The 21,934-nt window shown below is 46.7% G+C and overlaps 1 protein-coding gene across 1 annotated transcript in view; it reads right to left on the minus strand.

Annotated features, from left to right (window-relative positions):
• Positions 1 to 717: 717 nt before the first annotated feature.
• The window catches only part of PTGFRN (prostaglandin F2 receptor inhibitor), an 88,604-nt gene continuing 67,387 nt past the window's right edge, over positions 718 to 21,934 (minus strand). Inside the window, exons 7-9 of the mRNA XM_056139064.1 lie at positions 9,002 to 9,109; positions 2,419 to 2,724; positions 718 to 1,086 (exon numbers count right to left, since the gene is read on the minus strand). Of these exons, the coding sequence (XP_055995039.1) occupies positions 920 to 1,086; positions 2,419 to 2,724; positions 9,002 to 9,109 (581 nt within the window). The 3' untranslated portion in view covers positions 718 to 919. The remainder of the gene's footprint in view (positions 1,087 to 2,418; positions 2,725 to 9,001; positions 9,110 to 21,934) is intronic.

Consider the following 21,934-nt stretch of genomic DNA (forward strand, 5'->3'; position numbering starts at 1 on the left):
AGGCAATTTCTGGTCTTGTGAAGTCTGTCAATCTTGCAAACAGCAATTTAGCCTTTGCGTGAAGGAACCCCAGCAGCCCGTGAAGGACGTAGCGTATCAGATCCTTCTCTCCTGCAAAGCCAGCTCCCAGGATTCTTCTTCTGTGCCCGCCTCCTCCTCCCAGCAGGCCTCCTTTCCAATCTGGATAGAAGGGGCGGGAGCGGGGGTCGGGGGGTGGTCATATTTGTCTTCAGATTCACTCTTAAGGCGAAGGTGGCGAGATAAGGTGCTTGGTGGAGAGCCAAACTCCAGATTCCAGGCCGGTGGCTTCCGCACTCTCGCAGAAAACAAATACAAAAGAAGTGGGAAAGGGGAGGGGAAGCCAAAGAGAAAAAGGAAGAATATATTCGAGCTCACTGAGTACAGCCATGCTTCAAGGTGAGATTTCCAGGGTCATCGAAACCCCAATGAAGAGGGGTGGGCCGGCGAGTCAAAGCAAAGAAGGCCAGAGCCTCAGTTCAAGTCTGTGCTGGCCTGGGCGGGGGTGCAGACCCCACCCGCACAGCTCCCCCACGGGTACCTCCATGCCCACTCAAGACTCAGAACTCTGAATGTCACCTCACCACAGCCCCTCCCAATGAAAGGGAAAACCACACACAAGTCAGAGAATCCCCAAAACCAGAAGGAGAAAAACATGAGACAAACATTTAGTATTTTGAAAGCCGCCGTCAGGCCTCGCACACACTGCTGGCTGGAGTGTAAAGTACCATGAGGAGCAGGCTGGGGGCTGGTAAACAGGTCCCGCGGCCAGCTTGGCGTGCTGCGGGGAGGGATCACAGCCCACCTGAGATTAGAGTGGACTGGCCTCAGTGTCACACACTGCAGTCAGTCATTGAGGTCCCCTTCTCGCCTGTCCCTTTGCATGGTCCCCATCACTGGCCTAGTCCATCTCCATGGACATGAGGCGGCGGCGCTCACGCCGAGTGTCCTGCACCTCCTTCTTGCAGCACCAGTGAGAGCTGCAGTAGCCAATGAGGCAGGAGAGGAGCCCGATGACTGTGGACAGGCCCACGCCGATCAGCAGTGGGTACTTGAAGGCATTCAGGACTGCAGGGAAGGCAGGGAAGAAGGGTAAGTCACAGAGGGTGGGCCTTGGGGAAGACCACCATCCCCGCCCCGCCCTCACAGCCTGGTGCATCACCCACTGCCCATACAGCTGTCCTTTGCACTGTGTCCACTTAAGGCAAGAACAGCTTAGCCACGTCTGTCCCCCAAATGAACAAGATCTGCTGGGGGAGGGTGGGGCAAGGAAGAGAAAGAGATTTCACTGACTCTCTTTGAATATCAACTTGCTTCTTAGGGCTCTGGCAGAAGATTGATTTTAAAAAGTCAGTATAAGGGCACCCACATCCAACAGCAGATGGATGCTTAAAAAAAGAATCCTGCATAAATCAATCCTATGCATCAAAAGCCTGAAGTGTGCTAGGGAGCTATTTTAAGTAGCACTATAGTAAATTATCTAGCAAAGTGAATAATCACTCCCTGACTTGTTGGGGGCAAAAAACTGGATTTTCATATGGAGTTTCTTCAAGCCAGGCACTCCTCTGAGGCAGACACAGTAGGAATGAGGAGGGTGGAGGCATGTGCAAACACGGTTCACTCTCACGCCCAGATCTCAGGGCCCTGTCCCAGCGCCAATGGGCTGGAGGGTTGGCAGGCCCCATGGAGGAGTGGTGTTTCATATACTTTAATTTCCACACCCCTCCACAATGTTATTATTATTCCATTTTACAAGACAGGGCACAAAGGATCAACAAGGCTAAGACACCTCTTGTCGAGCTGGGGTTCACGTTCCAGTTTCCCCAAACTACATGTCATTAGAGAACTACAGTCAAAGGTGTCAGGCAGTCATAGAAAGCACCTGCGCTTGAATGCTTTCCACTGGAGAGTTTGCTTTTGGTTTTCTCAATTCACATTTATGCTGTAGCTTTTGTAGAGAAGATGTGTCACTTGTTCACCAGACAACTCACTACTCATGTCCTGGGGTGCTCAGGGCACTAGATACTAGGTAACCTGGCAAGGCTAACTCTGATGCCACTGGGCCTATGGGTGCCCCTCTCTCCCCAGCCCCTGACCTGCCACGGTCTCCTGCGTCAGTGACACTGGAAGGAAGGAGCCTCTCTCTACTTACTGAACAGCAGAACTAACAGGGGTCCGTGTGTCAGGAGCCCACTCACTGCCTCTCATGCAGACTAAACCTGCTCTCCAGAGCCTGTCTCTGCCCCAGCCTGTCAGCTTCTGTGCCAACCTTCGGGCACAGCAAAGTGGGTCTGGCAGCATTTATAAAGGAGGGAAAATACTTAGAATCTTTCCAGAAGTCTTAAAAAGCATTTGTGTGGGGCTGCCAGGGTAGAGATGAACCAGTGCATAGGTGCTCACCGTCCATCTTCACCGTTATGAAGATGGGCTTGGCCTGGATCTCTGCCTTCTTCTGCCAGGAACCCGTGGACGACTTCACCCATGGCGTCACAGCACAGTAATAGTTGCCAAAGTCCTGGTCCTCTGAGCTGTGCACGCGCAGAAGGAACTCCAGATCGCTCAGGCGCTCCAGGCTGAGGTCACTCTTCCAGCCCCTCTGGGTCGTAGTCACGATCCCCTTCTGATCCAGGGAAGACAGGAGCACTGGGGCCTTGTCGAGGCCGAAGGAGTGCACGGCAAACCAGGACACATCAAAGGCCATGTCATCTGTAGGGCAGAAAGCCAAAGTGCCGGCATTAGCCACAGGCAGAGCCTGTGGGACCCCTTCTGCAGACAGTGACATCCAACGCCTGCAGACAGTGACATTCCTGCTGCCTCCAAGGGGTGCACCCTGAACCCTCTCCTTGGAGCCACAGAAACAGCAGAAACCATGTTGGAGGTCACTTTGCTAAGAAGTGGCAGTGTGAGTCCAGACCCGCCCCCTCGCCACCCCCCCCCCCCCCCCATCATACCCCTGCCCTAACCAGCCAGATAAAACTGTAAGAACCTCCAAATGTCCCCTCTGGAGAACTCGGGGGCCTGCAGCTAGAACAGGCACCATCATTTGCTGTCCAGTCTTCCAATTTTTCAGCCATCAGTGCTCAGCTGGGGAAAGCCCCAGCAGTCATAGAGATCAGAAAGAGTGGGAGGGACTGGGGCGGTGCAGTGGCCACTGTGTGCTAAGGCTTTTGGCCCTGCCTGTGGAAATGCTAGAAGGGTGAGAAACAGGCAAGCTGAGGAAACCAAACAGAGCACAGAGGTCTCGAAAGCACTGTGGCCCCAGTGGCCTCCAGGGACTTGAAATGGACACTAGAAAGAAGATGGGTGAGTGGTGGTACCTGGAAGCTCATCTCCTATCTGTCACCCCTGACACCAGCAGTGCTGGGTCTGAGATCCTCTAAGAGGCCAGAAAGGACCTGCAGACACTCCATGGATGCACTGCTCTGTGCAGAGTATATGTAGAAGCTCCCCCTTGGGTGCTGCGGACGATGGCCAGTCAGGCAGGATTCTCCCCAGTGGTGGAGGCCTGGTGGTGGGTGATGGGTTGGTTCCAGGGATGAGGTTGTGCTGGGGTTCAGACCTGGGGTTATGTGGGGAGTCATGTGGTACCTGGACTATAGTTCATAGCCTCACATACAAGGCCTGTACTCCAGCCCTCTGTGCTATCTCCCTGGCCCACAAATACTATTTTATCTCAAACTCACCTGACATTCAGGACTGCAGGGAAGGCAGGCTCACCTGACAAGCTTACCATATAAATATTCACTATTCATTGAATTAGTATGGGGTTAAGGGCTTGGCTTCACATTCAGTCAATCTTGCCTGACCCCAGCACCACATACGGTCTCTCAGGGACAGCCAGGAGGGATCCCTGAGCACAAAGCCAGGCAGGAATCATTTGTGAGAGAAGTAAGCATCGCTGACTGTGACTCACACTCCCTTCCCCACAAAAAATTAGAGAACATAATTTTTGCTATAAAGAATATTGTCTGCATAAAGATACTCTTAACTTCAAACAGCACCTTCTAAGGCAATTCAATGACATTCAGATGCACACCTAGTCAAAAAGAGCGTGTGCAAAAGTAAAAGCAAGATTCCCACCAAATTAGCCAGAAGATGATTTTTTCAGTGTACTCTAAAAATGCCCAGGGTGGTCAGAGATAGGATAGCAGGTAAGACACTGAACCATGAGTTCAATCCTGAGCATCCTATATGGTCCCCTGTGCCCAAAGAGAAAACAACAACATAAATGTCCAGGGTCCAGGAAAATCTTAAACCCAGGTCCACAGACAGGAAGATCACTCCCTACTTTGGTGCTCAAAAGACTGGTACAAAGCTCATACCTTAAATGCATGAGACCTGGGCTCAATCCCCAACACTACAATAACCAAAGCAAACCCAACCCCAGTCACAGTCAACGATGCTTACTCCTCTCACTTAAAAATAAAATAAAACAGTTGGCCATTTCCTGTCAAACAGGGCAGTTCCCTGGAGACATGCACTCTGGATTCTGAGGCCGGGGGCCTGGGAACACACTCAGGAGATACTGGCTCTATCTCCTTGGGTTCAGGGGGCTCCTGAAGGCCAAAAGTCATGATTATATTCCAGTCCTTGTGCCCAGACAAGACCCTGCCTCCAGTCCAGCTGTGTTCTCCTAAGTGATGGCAAGTCCCAATGAGCTGTGACAGTCCAATGAATGTTCCAAATTCCCAGGGACTTGGACTCTTCTTCTGTAAAGTGAAATGACAACAGCACCCTGCTCAGATTTGTTCCCTGTCTAAATGCTGAGAACAGCACCTGGAACATAGTGATGCCCAGTAAGCTGAATGCCACAAACCTCCATATCGCCAGATTGACATCTATGCAACCTGAAAAATACAACTCTTAAATCACATGGGGATGAGGGAGTCACTGAACCTCACACCACCAAAAAATCCTATTTGACAGGATCCATACCCAGGGCCAGGGATGGAGTTCAGTGGTACAAAGCTCATACCTTATATGCATGAGACCTGGGCTCAATCCCCAACACTACAACAACCAAAGCAAACCCAACCCCAGAGTCCACACCCAGCAGTGCCGGGAGCCACTCCTCAAGGTGCAGGGGTGTCACAGGGGCCTGGAAGGAGCTCAGGGCTTTGCACAGGTGAAGGACATGTTCCAATACTGTGCTCTCTCCTCTGCATGACTGTCATTTTGATCCCCCCACCAAGTTTTAAAAGGAGCCCTCAGGCACTATAAGGGTTGCCTGTAGGACACCCTTGTGGCCAGGTGAGAGCTGCTCTAGCTCTCTGACGAATCCTCAGCATAGAGTCACCCTACGGACATGCCTGTGAGACGTGTACTGTCCTGTGCACACCTGTGCCACTCAAGGGGGACTTGCAGGGGCCCTGGCCACGAGCATGCACCTGGAGCAGAGTCTGCCCACAACTTCTTGGCCAGAGCATCTGGTTCCAACCCCCAGAGCACTCACCTGGCACCACCTGTTCCAAGGCCTGGCCTTAGTTAACAAAGACCTTCTCCTGGCGATTCCAGAGTCACTTGTATGTGGAATGTGACTGATGCATGTGACATGAGGGCCTGGACCCACACTTAGTGTCAACAATCCAGGCCCCATTTCAATCTACTGTCCTGCCTGGCTTGTCTCTGCTCCACTTGGACTCTCTCACTCCCTCTTCTTGCTCTCTCTCTAACACTGCGTTGCCAGCATGCTGGTCTCAGGCTGAGCTTCTGGAGGTCTGGATCCAGGACAGCACCTCCAACAGACCATGGTCTGCCTGTCCTCTTGGCACCTGGCACAGCAGTAGAAGTCACCCTTTCCCTCCCAGGGTGACCCGCCCAGCCCCAGAGGACTTTCCTTGTGCGCCTGTGGAGCCCGTGAGGGGAAATGCTCTGATGACTTGCATTAATTATTCAGACTCTTCTTCTCGCACAGTTCGGAGAGCAAAGTGCTAGTAAATTGTGATCTGCAGGACAACAGCTACCTAGAGCTTTTGCAATTACCCTTGTGGTAAAGACTTGAATATTAAGGGCACAATCAGTGATCTGTTAATTTGCTGAGAAAAGGCACTGAGAAATTTATTTTGGAAGGCGTCATAAATGAATCTGAAGAGGAAAACTGACCTTTTGGTATCTAGTGCTTCTGAAAAGGATTTCTCTGGTAAACCTTCAGAAGCCTCATGTACTTTCACCTTTATTTTAACTGTTTTCTTTGGGTAGGGCTCAGGGACTAAGTGTGGTGCCTGGGATCACACAGGGCAGCTGCGGTGTAGCCAGGCACTCCTTAACCTCTGTGCTATCTCTCCAGACCTTATTTTCACTTCTGAACTGGGTGTCCCCAACCCTCCAAACCTCAGACACTGGAGCAGCCCCTCACTGAGGAACTCTGCTTGTTGCTCCCACCTCCAGGAGCAGGCTACCTGCTGGAGGGGACGTCTCTTTTTTTTCTTTCAATTCCCAACAAACTTGTCTCCTTTCCTCCAACTCCAGGGATGGCCACATTCAGGCTCCCGGAGAGAGCTGAAGTTGATAGCAAACAGCAAGGGCCAGTCAGCACTGGCCTGCAGGCCCACCTCTGCCCACCAGCTGTCTTTGCAAATCAAGTTTCATCAGGACCCAGCCTGGCCACTAGTTTCCCCTCCTAATATACAGATGGTTTCACACGTTCGCAGAATGGTCTAGTGTCACTGAACTCTCCTGGTACATGGAACCCTCAATATTTCTTACCTGGACTCTTTACAATGTTCAGTGGTGGTCCTGAAATAGGGCCCTGACTGTTGACCCCGCTGGGGCCAGACCTTTCGGTAGCAGCTTGTCTAGGCTCTGCTTCTGCGCACCAGCTTTGCCCAGGCCCAAGCTCCAATTGGTTACGAACCTTGGCCACAATGCTGCTCAGGATGGGCAGTATCTAACCCAGCTAACAGCTGGTGGAGGAAGCTCTCACCCCCATCCTACCAGCCACCCGGGTTCCTCAGGGTTCCTCAGAGAAGGGAGAGGTGGGATGGCACTGCTCAAAACCACTCAAGTGGGTCTCATGTTCCTTCCTGCTCAGAGGGCCTGAGAGTGACATGGTAGAGGCCTCCTGAGACTGGCAACCTGCTGCTTCCAGGCATCTGTGAGCCATACTAGTTATTTCTACAGAGAAAATATTTACAAAGATTTTTTTATTATTTAAAAAAATTTTTTTTACTGTCACTGTCCTCCTGTTGTTCATCAATTTGCTTGAGTGGACCCTGTAACGTCTCCATTGTGAAACTTGTTGTTACTGTGTTTGGAATATCGAATACGTCATGGGCAGCTTGCCAGGCTTTGCCGTGCGGGCAAGATAGTTTGCAGGCTATCATAGCTCTCAGTAGCTTGCAAGCTCTCTGAGAGGGGTGGAGAAATTGCACCCGAGTCCGTCGGGTTGGCCACGTGCAAGGCAAACGCCCTACTGCTGTGCTATTACTCTATTGCTATTTATTCAGCCATTGATTAGCTGATTGAATTGGGCATGAACTCCACCTTACTTTTTTTCCCCCTTTTTATAGTTTTATTTATTGAATCACCGTGAGAGCAGTTACAAAGCTTTCGGGTTTAAGTCTTGGTTATACAATGAAACACCCATCCCTTCACCAGTGCCCATTTTCCACCACCAAAAATCCCAGTATTCCCCCCATCCCATGACCTCCCCCTACCTGTGGGGCAGATGATTTCCATGTTACTCTCTCTCTACTTTGATTACACTCAATATTTCAACACCAGATCCACCATTATTATTTGGAATTTTACCCCAACACTCAGATCTGCCGAAAAGGCAACAGTAGACAATTTGTTTTCTATTGCTGGTTATGAATAACATATGAGGTTGCGCAGCTGCAGTATTTTGGAATTCCAAAATTTTAACAATTAAATCTGGAGGAATTTCTGCCAAAACCGGCTTGGTTCCGAGATTTGTTTATGAGTCTCTTGGATCATGGCCATTAAGCAGCTTGATCAGGAGCCACAGAGGCCGTTTGTGGACGGCAACTCGGGGGTCTCATTGGGGTGGGGAGAAAAGTGCTGGCTCCACCTCCATCCCATGAGACCCTACGTGTCCCGTCACTGCGGGCCCAAACCTGACTGTCCAATGGCCTCTGGAGGATGGTGGCCACCAAGCCACCAAGGGGGAGCAGGCGGAGGGACAGTACCCTTTCCCCCCTGGGGTGGTCCAGCGCTGATAACACATTGCGGGGACCGGATGCATCTCTGCCCAAAGCCGCTGGGTTCTGAGATTTGTCTCTGAGTCTCTGGGATCATGGATGTTAAGTAGTTCGATCAGGAATCAGAGAGGCCTTGCCTCCTATTATATAGCTGAGCCGGAGGTGGTTTGTGGGTGTGTTTCCCACATACCCAACTTTTGACCATAAACTTTGCCCCAAGTTTTTGGGGTCTGGCGAAAGGCACAACAGCAATTTTGGGGTATCTGGAAGTCTGAAGGCGCCATCAGGCTCATCAGGCTGTTGATACACTCATCTCACAGGTACAGACTGACCTTTGGCAGCACCATACCCCCAAAACATTTACAAAGATTCACTCAGAATTTCAACTCTGATGGCATTTGGAGGCTCAGTGGCTTCTCATTTATTCCCCTCTGTGTTGTATGATGATTTCCTTCTGGGTTGCAAATGACCTGAGGACAGACTGAGGCTTTTTTAATTCACCCGCCTTCTGGCTTCTAGAACAGCACCCACCCATTGATGGAGCCGGGTGAATGAATGCTTACGAGACCACAGGGCTGGGACTGCATTCTGTTAGTGGGTTTCAAACCAGTTTGAAACAGCTCTGGAGCCGCCCACCTGACAATTCCAATGCAATTTGTTGTATATGTTTCGGAATCATCCACTGGAGAGCCCTGTCTATTCTACAAGTATTTACTAAACAGCACCTGAGTACAGAGTACACAAAGCAAGTTATACTGGATTAGCATCCTTGGAGAGGAGATGAGACACACAACAAGGAGGAAGGAGAAGGGATGCAGAGGTACCTGGATCCAGAGCTGCTCCCTCCATGGTGATGATACAAAATAATTTGATCAGCTCTCCCCGGATGACCGATGGTGTGTCCGAATGCACAGAAACATTGAAAGTAGGACCTAGAGGGAAGAAAATATCACACTTTTCTCTAAGTTCCAAGCTAGGTGCACTCAGGAACATGGAAATAGGACTCCCTTTCCTGGGAACAGGACTATGAATTCTAGAACTGGAGAAATAATCTTGCATGTATCTGACCTGGACTGGTTGCCTGGAACCTCTGAGCCCCACAAGGAGTGATCTCTGAGCACAGAGCTAGTAGTAAGCCCTGGGCACTGGCAAAAACCAAAAAAGCAAAAATAGTGCTTCTTGGGTTGTGTTCTCTCTAATCAGAGAGATGCAGGCATCAGGCACACACACACACACACACACACACACACACACACACACACACACACACACACTCCACCTTAGTGATACAGATGGAATTTCACTCAGGTGTAAGGAAAAACAGGGTCTTGTCTTTGCTACAACATGGATGGAACTAGGGGAGGAAGGTGTCATATTAGGTGAAATAAATCAACAGGAGAAAGATAACTATGGAATGACACAGTATAAGAAAGGAACAAACCAAGGGAGAATGTACTGTGTACAATGAAAGCAAAGTGCAGAACAGAACTGAGGCCATCAAGTGTATGTGGAGAAGACGGGAGTGGGTTAGAAGGGACCTGGAAGAGTGTCCTGGGATACTGACAGTGAAAGAGGTGATACAGTAGGCCACAGTCATCACAAATGTGATCACCCTGAGGGGGGAGAAATATAGCCCTGCTGGATAGCAACCCTTAGTGCTTTAGGCTTCACTGGTGAATTGTCCCTTTCCTCCTACCAGAGAAGCTTACCATGACCTTGCTAACATCCCTAATTCAGTTAAAGTTTGTTTTCAACCTTTCCTTTGTATTTTACCTCTCATTATCACAGTTCCCCAAGTCAGTCTTGGTTACTTATAAGCCAAAACTTTCTGGTAATTCTGAACTTTGTTTTTGTACTGCTTTGTATTTTAAGTGCCGTATATTTGTACCTGTTTTCTATTTCCCCTACAGCCTTTCTATATTTATCATAGAGCAATGTTCTTTAGTTAAACACAGAAAGACCACTAATGCTATGCTCCTAATATTTGAGAGTTGATTGACTCTGAAATATATCTGCTCCTGGGCATAATTATTTGTACATAATCACTTGACTCAGGCTTCAGTTGCTGTAGTTCCTAACACCCCAAAAGGGAGGTCCCACAATGGGACTGGGATTGGCCGGGGAGAGTGGCTAAACTACCCGGCATTGAAATGGGACATTCTAGAAAGCAAGGTCTTGATGCAAACTGTTACGACTTAGGAGACAGGACCCCCATGGGAAAGGACAAGCTGAACTGACCTAAGGACTGAGTCTGGGATTTACGGTAAAAGCCTTGCTTGCTCTCAGCCCAGAGAACTAAGTGTTGGGATCTTTGTCTCTTACTGTGTTTATCCAAACAACTGCAAGTATTAATAACATATAAAACTAGAGGGAAAGATAAAAGCAATATAGATGTCTCTGGGAGACAGAGTGTCTTCTTGAGTTGATCTCCCCAAGAGAATGTCCACTGCCAAATGTGTATCTATGTAAATGACCAATCACACCTATGTCCTTACCTCAACCCCCCCTCAAATGTTCCATAAGTATTCTAGGGCAGCTCTGCATTAAACGGGCCATTTTCACCATCAGACTGTGGTCCATGTCTCCCGTCTCTCTGTCTCTCTGTTGGGTAGGCCTTGGGAGGCGGGGAGGTGGGGCGGTGGCTCTGAGTGTGTGTGTCACAGCAGCAGCCCTCGTGATTTACTTTGTGAACTCACAACCCCCCAAAAAAACTCTTCCAAAAGCATGACTTTTTGCTCCTGATTTTTCCTTGACTTCTTTTCTCTGAAATCAACCATGGGTACATTTGAAGCGGACTCCTGCACTGACCCACGCTAGCCTGAGTTTTTTTTCCTGCTTCTGTATGAGTCCCTCTCAGCTCAGTGAGCATGGAGACCAGATGGACATGCACTGCACAGCTGCAGGGAGCAGGGGAGACCAGGTTCCACCTGCTGGGGAAGGAGGGCAGCAGAAACATTCCTCTAAAGACTACGGGGCTGGGAGCTGTCTCAGATGGGTAGAGTGTTTGTGTGAGTGCTTGAGGCCCCACGTTTAACCCCTAGCACCTCCTGCCTCAGCCGTCACCGCTGGTAGTCTCCAGGGCCCCAAGAATCAGTGGGAAATGCCCCTCCCCTCTTCAAAAGGATCCTGCCTTGGCAGCAGCTTGCACACTTTCTGAGAACATGACGAACAACCAAACTAGTTTTGAAAAGACCCCTTTACAGTGCTGGAGAGTCTGGTGGCAGGGGGTTTAAGATGCTTGTCTGGCCCACAGTCAATTCCAGTTTGATCACCAGAAGCACCTATACAATCTCTCAAAACAAATAAAGATCCCTATTCTTCTTCCAAAGACCAGGTGATGTTTTGAGAGAGACCATGACCATACCCGAGCCTCATGTCCCCTTCAAGGCACTGGTGTTCCCTTTAAGGTTTGAGGTATAAGTCATGAACATAAAAATGAGCAACAAATTATGAGGAGTAAAGACTGAATACATGAGAATTTGGTAATATTTGCTACAGAGCTGGGTTTTATATAGGTGTGACTATAGTGCATGAACAAGTGACTTGCTAATTTTTATGTCTGGCTGTGGCTCCTTGGGCAGAGAAAAGGGTGTTCTTTTTTTCTGGGGTTAAAGAGTTTGCCTGGCACATGGTCAACCCCAGTTCAATTCTGGGCACCAAATGGTCCCCCAAGCACTGCCAGGAGTGAACCCAGAGCACAGAGCCAAGTGTGGCTCTGCAAAACCTAAAAAATAAATGAGTGGGGGAAAAGTAAATCTCTGCATGGTTTTTAGGCGAGAGCAGCTTCAACTCAAGCTGAATCTGAGAACCCATTTACCTGATCCCAGTTCCGAGCAGTTAGGAATAGGCAAACTGAAAATGTTCCACATACCAACAGCCTGAAATTTCCCTGGATTTTCTGGAAAGCAGAGAGAGGGTCGTGGATGCTGATTCTAAGGCTCATTAGACAGTAACAGTACAGGTGTTCTTACCTTTAAAACAAGATTATCAGAAAGGAAAAAACCCTTCTATTTAAACACCCAGAAGAACTGACCAGGAGAGAGAGTTTAGTAAAAGGCCATGCAAACCAATGGAGCAGAGAACTGAAAAGGCCACGCTTTCATCCTATGTCTGCAGTGAGATGGAGTGATCAGACTGCTTTCCCAGGACCATGCGCGTGAGCACAGGAGGAGGACGGCTGTGAACCTGGAAGCCTGTCTGTGGGGGAAGCCTGGGAGAGCCTTGGGTGTTCCAATTAGCCAGAGTGTCAGGGTGTTATTTAACACTAAGCCACAGGAAACACAATGGAAGGTAGTGGAGAGCAGGAAATGAGGAGGGGAGTGCCTGGCACTACTCTGGCCTTCTCTGGCAGCTCTCATCCTGGCTCCAACTCATCCGGGGCACCCTGGAGTTGCTCTGCCAAAAGCAGAGAGATGGGAGAAGCCTGGCTGGAGCTCTGGGCTGGCTCACTGGGAATGCTCAGGACCACGTCTGAACACTGTGAGAACAGGTGAGCTGGGGTCTGCCCCCTTCTTCCCTTAGACTCCCCATTTCATGGTTGGGCATAGAGCTTTTCTTTACTTTTTTTTTTGACTTTTTCTCTTCCTTTATGATAGGCGTCACACCCTCTGGCCAAGAGCAATGGGGCCACACCTGGTGGAGCTCAGGAGGCAGCTTTGCTGCTTTACTATAATCTAGGTCATGTTTGGACAACAGTGTCAGCACTTAGGGTTTTCTTGTGTTTATTTTTTTAGGTTTGATGCCACAACTTGTGGTGCTCAAAGCTTACTCTTGGCTCTGCATACAGGAATCATTTCTGACAGAGCTCATGGGACCATATGGGATGCTGGGGATTGAACCCAGGTTGGCCTCAAGTGCCCTACCCACTGTACTATGGCTCTGGCACAACACTTATGGCTTTCTTGGACACAGCACACCTCACCACCACCAAAATGCCTAAGACCCTTCAATTTTACACTGATGTTTCTTTTATTTATTTATTTTTTTTCTGGTGGGGTGCGTGGATGAGGGAGCATACTCCGCAGTGAGCAGGGGCTATGTACTCAGAAGTGACCCCTGGCGGTGCTCAGGGGACCAAAATGTCATGCTGGGATTCAAACCAGAGTCACAGTCACAACAGCCACATGCAAGGCCAGTGCCTTCCCTCCTGCATATCTCCCCACCACACTCCCGGACCCCTTCTAAGAACTCAAAATGATAAGACTTAAGAAACCCTCATAATGCCTTTAGGTTTCTATTCACTTAACTCGGAACACCAAAGACAGACTTCCCTAATTTGGACAGATATCACTTTCTCTTTTTATCTCTCAAAGAAAACCCTGGTTGCTTTTTAGGTTCCACATTATAATCCTCACTTCCTGCAATGGCTCTGGCCGTGGGAACAAGGAGGCATTTTTACTCCCCATGCAGAGAGCGCCCGGGGAGAGGCATCTCCAGGGATGTGATTGTAACAGTGCATTTCTGTCTGATGAAGTTAACAACTTCCTTTCCACATGGGCTGCTGTCTACAGCCTCAAATACTTTTTATCATGCTCAATTTCTGTGGTAATGTTATTACTATGAGGGGATCTGTCTGGTCAGCATCACAGGTGACAAATGAGGGTGAAGAGAATTCAAGGGAACAACCTACATCAGTAGATGTCCTGTGTCCCTATTCTTCAGAAGGCAAAGAGTTTCGTTTCTGAATTCTGATATGAACCATCAGGGTTTGATCCAGTCCCTAAAAGAGCTGTCAGGAGCAGTATTTCTGTAAAAAGCCCCGTCGGCTCCTCCCCTCCAGGTGGGTTGGGGGCATCCAGCCAGGAAGTGCTCCTGCCCCCCCAGCCGCGCCTCAGATTCCCGCCTGAAGCCCAGTGGGGAGACTGTAGACCACCCTTCCTCCATTCCAGCATCCTGGGTGGGTGTCGCCTGGGACAGGCTCGGGGCGTGGCCATCAGGAAAGGGGCGTGGCCTCTTAAAAGTGGGCGTGGCCTTCTCCTTGGCGGGCGGCCGCTAATGCGGCCACAGTTATATCACTCACATCAAGCACTGAGAACTCCCATCCCACAACTTGCTGCCCAATACCAACCAAAAATTTCCCACCTCTTCTACTGCAATCAATCCAACAACAACCCACTCGCCTACTCAAATTCCAACAAAGACCTATTTGAAAACAGCTGTATAAGTTCATTTCCAAATAGCACCTCCTCCAAAAGTTTCACTCAATGTCTGTTATAAAACAAAGAATAACGCCTGACTGAGAAGAACGTCAAACTCAGAAACGTAGAAGGGTGCCTACCATGGACAAAAATTTATCCATAATCCCTTCCCACTATAAGAGGGAATAGCATAATCTGTGCCGGATGGAACAAAACTGAATGGCTCCTGGCAGTCTCTATTCATTCAACCAGGTACAGCCTGCCCCACAGCTTGAGACTCCCCCAGGGAATGCGTAGCTAGCTTGATCCCCTAGAATTGCCGGTTTTCTCCCTTGACCTGCGCGGGACTGCAACAAAGCTGAAGGGATCCGGGAACTCTCTCCTCACTCAACCAGAATAGTAACAGTGAAGGTGAAGGACTAAGGCACACTGGTCACAATGGTAAAGCAACGCAAAAGCCCACCAAACTTTCTTATTGAAGAGGCTAGCCCAGAAGACACCAACAGTATTGTAGTATTAGACAACCTCTCTGACAAGGAATTCAGAAGGGAGCTACTTAGGATGCTTAGGGAACTAAAAGAAACAATGGAAAGCAATGCCAATAAAAGACAAGAGGATTTGAAGGCAGAAATGAGAAAAATGCAATCGGAAATGTCGGACCTGAAAACCCTGGTAGGCAAATTGAAAACCTCAGTGGAAGGCCTCAGAAGCAGAGTAACAGCTGCTGAGAACAGAATCAGTGAGCTTGAAGATGAAGTTCAGAGACTCGCCAGAAAAGAGCAGAAAATGGAAAAGAGACTCACAGTTTGGGAACAGATGGCAAGAGAAGATCGTGATGAAGCCAAGAGGGGTAACATAAGAATTATTGGAGTCCCAGAGGGACAGGAAGAAAACCCTGATGAAGAAGAAACTGTCAAAGACATCATTGCTACAACATTTCCAGAGCTGAAGAAAACTTGTGACCACATTCAGGAGGCCCGAAGGGTACCAGCTAGAAGAAATCCGAACAAAAATACCCCAAGACACATCCTGATCAAAATGACCAAAACTTTAGACAGAGACAAAATTCTGAAAGCAGCAAGATCGAAGAAAGAAATCTCTTACAAAGGAGCATCCTTAAAATTCACAGCTGATTTTTCTGATGAAACCCTCAGGGCCCGAAAACAGTGGTGGGACATAGTGAAAAAACTCAATGAAATAAATGCCTCTCCAAAAATACTTTACCCAGCGAGACTCTCATTCATAACAGAAGGAACAACACACAGTTTCACAGACAAACAACAGCTCAGGAACTTCATAGACTCAAGACCATGGTTACAAGTACAACTAACTGGGCTACTTTAAGACAGGACAGGCCCCTCAAATACACCTAATTTCAACAGAACAATGGGACAAAATCCCATAACAATAATCTCTCTCAATGTCAATGGGCTAAAAGCACCAATTAAAAGCCAATTAAAAGACACAGAGTGGCAGGATGGATTAGAAAATTGAACCCAACATTCTGCTGCCTGCAAGAAACACACCTTAATAGTCAAAGCAAACACAGACTCAGAGTCAAAGGCTGGAAAACAATCCTACAGGCAAACAGCTCCCATAAAAAAGCTGGGGTAGCCACCTTAATATCAGACCACATCGATTTCAGAGTGAAGAAGGTCATAAGAGACAGTGAAGGCCATTTCTTAGTGATCAAAGGATCTGTACAACAGGAAGAACTTACAATAATAAATGTATATGCATCTAATGAGAGACCAGCAAAGTACTTAAAACAACTACTCATAGATTTGGAAAAAGACATCAATAGCAACACAATACTAGTGGGAGACTTCAACACCGCTTTGTCACCTCTGGATAGATCAACCAGACTCAAACTTAGCAAGGACATACTTAATCTGAGGGAAACAATGGAATAAAGGGACTTAGTAGATATATACAGGACACTTCATCCTCAAAAGGCTGAATACACATTCTTCTCAAGCGTACATGGAACATTCTCCAAGATAGACCACATGCTGAGCAACAAAACATACCTCCATAAAATTAAGAAGACAGAGATTGTATCAACAATCTTCTCAGACCACAATGCGCTTAAATTAGAAGTAAATCACACACAAAAACAGAAAACTAAATCAAACACCTGGAAATTAAACAGTGCGCTATTGAACAATGAGTGGCTTAGAATGGAAATCAAATTGGAAATCAAAAGATTCCTAGAAACAAATGAAAATGAGGACACGAGTTACCAGAATTTATGGGACACAGCAAAAGCTGTCTTAAGAGGAAAGTTTATAGCTCTACAAGCATTCCTCAGAAAGGAGGAGCGAGCCCACATAAATAAACTAACCTCACAGCTTAAGAGCTTGAGAAGGACCAACAAAAGGAGCACAGCCCGAACAGGAGGAAGGAAATAATAAAACTCAGAGCAGAGATTAACGAGATGGAAACCCAAAGAACAATCTGAAAGATCAATGAAACCAAGAGCTGGTTCTTTGAGAAAATTAACAAAATCGATAAGCCTCTAGCAAAACTCACAAAGAAGGGGAGAGAGAAAACCCAAATAAACTGAATCAGAAATGAAAAGGGGGTCATCACAACAGAAACTACAGAAATTCAAAGGATCCTCAGGGAGTACTTTGAGAAGCTTTATGCCACGGAACATCAAAACCTCGAGGAAATGGATAAATTCCTAGACTCCTACAGACTCCCAAGGCTGAACCAAGAAGACCTGGAATACCTGAACAGACCTATCACCATCAAGGAAATTGAAATGGTAATAAAAAGTCTCCCCAAGCACAAAAGCCCTGGCCCGGATGGATTCACTAGTGAATTCTTCCAAATCTTTAAAGAGGACTTACTCTCAATCCTCTTTAAGCTTTTCCACGAAATTGAAATATCAAAAACACTTCCGAATAGTTTCTACGAAGCGAATATCACACTGATACCAAAAGCAGACAGAGATACCACAAAGAAAGAGAATTACAGGCCGATATCCCTGATGAACACAGATGCAAAGATCCTCAACAAACTACTAGCAAATAGAATCCAACTACTCATCAAAAATATCATACACCATGACCAAGTAGGATTCATCCCAGGGATGCAAGGATGGTTTAACATTCGGAAATCAATCAACATAATCCACCATATCAACAAAGGAAAAGATAAAAAGCATATGATCATATCAATAGATGCAGAGAAAGCATTTGACAAGGTCCAGCACCCCTTTATGATGAAAACCCAAGCCAAAATGGGTATAGAGGGGACTTTCCTCAACATAGTTAAAGCCATCTACCACAAGCCTACAGCAAGCATCATCCTCAATGGGGAAAAACTGAGAGCCTTCCCTCTAAGATCAGGGACGAGACAAGGATGCCCACTCTCTCCACTGCTGTTCAATATAGTACTGGAAGTACTTGCAATAGCGATTAGGCAAGAAAAAGATATTAAGGGCATTCAGGTAGGAAAGGAAGAAATCAAGCCCTCACTATTTGCAGATGATATGTTACTATACTTAGAGAACCCAATAACCTCTACCAAAAAACTCCTAGAAACAATAGACTCGTATAGTAAAGTTGCAGGCTATAAAATCAATACTCAAAAGTCCATGGCTTTCCTATACGCAAACAGTGAGAGAGAAGAAAGCAACATGAAAAAAACAATCCCATTCACAATTGTGCCCCGGAAAATCAAGTACCTAGGAATCAGCTTAACTAAGGAAGTAAAGGACCTGTACAAAGAAAACTAAAAACGGTACTTCAGGAAATAAAAGAGGACATGAGGAAATGGAAAGATATCCCCTGCTCATGGGTCGGGAGACTTAACATTGTCAAAATGGCAATACTACCGAAAGCATTGTATAAATTCAATGCAATCCCTATAAGGATACCCATGACATTCTTCAAAGAAATGGAGCAAACACTCCTGAAATTTATATGGAACAATAAGCCCCCACGAATAGCTGAAGCAATTCTTGGGAAAAAGAAAATGGGAGGAATCAACCTCCCTAACTTCAAACTCTACTACAAAGCAGTAATAATCAAAACAGCGTGGTACTGGAACCAAAGCAGAACTGCAGACCAATGGAACAGGGTTGAATACACTGACATCTCCCCTCAGTCATATGATCATCTAATCTTTGATAAAGGTGCAAGAAATGTGAAATGGAGTAAGGAAAGTCTCTTTAACAAATTGTGCTGGCATCACTGGACGACTACATGCAAAAAAATGGGCTCAGAACTCTGCCTAACACCATGTACAAAAATAAGATCAAAATGGATTAAAGACCTCAACATCAGACCAGACACCATAAGGTACACTGAAGACAAAGTTGGCAAAACCCTCCATGACATTGAGGCTAATGGTACTTTCAAAGATGCCACACCACTGGCCGAGCAAGTGAAAACAGAGATAGATAAATGGGACTATCTTAAACTAAGAAGCTTCTGCACCTCTAAAGAAACAGTGACCAAAATACAAAGACAGTCTACAGAATGGGAAAGGATATTCACCGAATACACATCTGACAAGGGGTTGATAACAAGGATATACAAAATACTGGTGGAACTCCACAGGAAGAAAATATCCAACCCCATCAAAAAATGGGGCAATGAAATGAACAGAAACTTTCTCAAAGAAGAAATCCGAATGGCAAAAAAGCACATGAGAAAATGCTCTACATCATTAATCATCAGGGAGATGCAGATCAAAACCACAATGAGATACCATCTCACACCACAGAGACTGGCCCACATTCAAAAGAACAAAAGCAACCAATGCTGGCGCGGATGTGGTGAGAAAGGGACACTCCTTTACTGTTGGTGGGAATGCCGACTAGTTCAGCCCTTTTGGAAAACAGTATGGACGTTTCTCAAAAAATTAGAAATTGAGCTCCCATTTGACCCAGCGATACCACTCCTGGGAATATACCCCAGAGAGGCAAAAATGTGTAGTCGAAGTGACATCTGCACTTGTTTGTTCATTGCAGCACTCTTTACAATAGCCAGAAACTGGAAGAAACCTGAGTGCCCAAGAACAGATGACTGGTTAAAGAAACTTTGGTACATCTACACAATGGAGTACTATGTAGCTCTTAGAAGAGATGAAGTCATGAAATTTACATACAAGTGGTACAATATGGAAAGTATCATGCTAAGCGAAATGAGTCAGAAAGAGAGGGATAGACATAGAAAAAATTGCATTCATCTGGGGGATATAAAGCAACAAAATATGAGATCAATACCTAAGAATAGCTGAGATCAACACCAGGAGGATTACTCCATAGCTTAGAGGCCAGATGGATATTCTAGGGGAAAGGGCAGTTCAGATAGAGAAGGGAACACCAAATAAAGGGTGTTTGGCGGACCCTCCCAGGAGGGGAAATGCATGTTGAAAGTAGACTATGGACTGAACATGATTGCCACTCAATGCCTCTTTTGCAGACCACAACACCCAAAAGGAGAGAAAGAACACAGGGGAATGCCCTGCCACAGAGGCAGGGTGGGAGGGGGGGTGGGGGGAAATGGGCACTGGTGGAGGGATGGGTATTTGATCATTGTATGACCGAAACTCAAGCACAAAGATTTGTAAATCTACAACTGTACCTCATGGTGCTTCACTAAAAAAAAAAAAAAAAAAAAAAAAAAAGCCAAAGTAGCAGGCTACTTGCAATGGCTAGAACATGAAGAATGAAAGATGGTGTTTCCCTGGACACTGGCAACCTTGTGAGAGACTGGTCATGAGTAAACCCTCTTACCCCACTGGGCGAGGTCGCAGCAGCCTTGCTGTCTGTGATCCCTGCACAGTAGGAGAGTTCCGGCTGCACCACAGCCAGGTGTGTGCAAATACCACAGAGAAGGGGGCCACCCAGAGAGCACCCCAACACAAACACTGGGTAAGCGCTTGGCGAGGATGTGCCACCTTAGTGAGTATTCGAGGACGACCTTCACAAGTGCCACAACAGTAACTGTGACCACAACCGAGACCACGAGTCTTGAAGAGCACAGCTCAGTGAGCATGACAGCCTGGAGTGTAGGCTCGGTGAGTACCACGGCCAGTGGAGAGGCCAGAGAAGGAGACACCTGCACACATTCATCATCAACAACAATCAAGGGGAAAAGGTGAAAAAGAAAAGCAATTCTGTGTATACCTTCATGAGAAGGAGCAAGAGCTTCGGCTAAATTTAATGAAAGAGCTTCAAGCTACAAAACACCATTATCAGAAGTTCGAGTTCCAGATGTGTGGAAAGATATTCCATGTTCATAGACTGAAAGGCAATGCTGTAAGATGGTAGTAACTCCTCAAATGGTGCTAGAGACAACACATATCTCCAGCCCCTTCCCCCACCAAAGAAAAAGGAAAAGAAAAAAGAGCTACTACAGGCTCCCTCCTCTTGTCCCCCTGCCCCCAAATCAGTGGGCTATAAAACAAGTCTCTGGTTTGAAAACTCTGGGGACTCTTTGGGAAGTGGTTGGGCCAAGAATCATCCTAGTTCTACAGAATCTGGAGCTCTTGAATCTGAGGTCGCAAATGCAGGTATGCGGCATCTCCAAATTCCACAATACTGACAGCCCAGTAGGAGCACAGCAAATTAGACGGGATGTAGCACAGAAGCCAGCTAAGCTCAATAAGCAAAAACAATAACACAGAAGGCTCAACTGCAACAAACAGCTCAGAATCCTCAGACAATAACTTTGATAACCCCATCATGAGATATAACAATTTTCACAAATTTTCTTTTGTGAAAAAACAAACAAAAAACATTTTTTTGATAATTCTAGTTACATTTTGTTGTAACAAGTAGTATAAAATAAATTATTTTGTGCCATTGAAATTCATGTGGAGATGCAAGGAGCCCTAAATAGCTGAAGATTATCTTAAAAAGGACAAAAAGATGGTGAGGGTAGAGAGATAGAACAGGGGTTGAGGCACTTGCTTTTGCATGCTGCCAACTTGGGTTTGATCTGAAGCACTGCCTGATCCTCTGAGTACCACTAGGTGTGAGCCCTGAGCACTGATCTAGGAGAGCCCTGTAGTACAGCTACGCCTCCTGCAAAAGAAAAGAAAAAACCTGGAAGATACTTCTAGATATTGAAACTAATGCAAGGCTGTAATAATTAAGCAATGGGGTAACAGGAGGAAGAGGCATATAGGTCAGAACCAAGAGTACAGTAATAAACCCTTAAATTGATTGTTAAGTGATTCTTGAGAAGTATACCAAGACATGCTCAGTGGGGGGAAAGAATAGGGTATTCAACAAATGGTGATAGGAGGATTGGGGATTTGCAAGCAAGAAAAAAAAAAAAAGAAATCTAAATACCTTTTGTGTATCACACAAATTAACTTGGAATGAATAATAGCCACATATAATAGATACAATTAAAAAACTTAGAATAAACAGATTAAAACCTTCACGACCTATCTCATGGTGATTCAATAAAATTAAAAAAAAAAAAGAAAGAAAAGAAAAAAAGGGAGAAGGGCTTCTGCCTTTCCTGGTGTCCTTCTTTAGGAGAACCCTCTCAAACTTTGTGAGCTTCCCTTCCTTCCTTTTCCATCCTCTCCTTTCCTTTCCCTTTAATGAAGTCATCTCTAAATTTGAAAAACACTTCGCACAAGGAGCCG

This window comes from Sorex fumeus, unplaced genomic scaffold (genome assembly GCF_029834395.1).
Source record: "Sorex fumeus unplaced genomic scaffold, SorFum_2.1 ptg000131l, whole genome shotgun sequence".
Taxonomy (NCBI): domain Eukaryota; kingdom Metazoa; phylum Chordata; class Mammalia; order Eulipotyphla; family Soricidae; genus Sorex; species Sorex fumeus.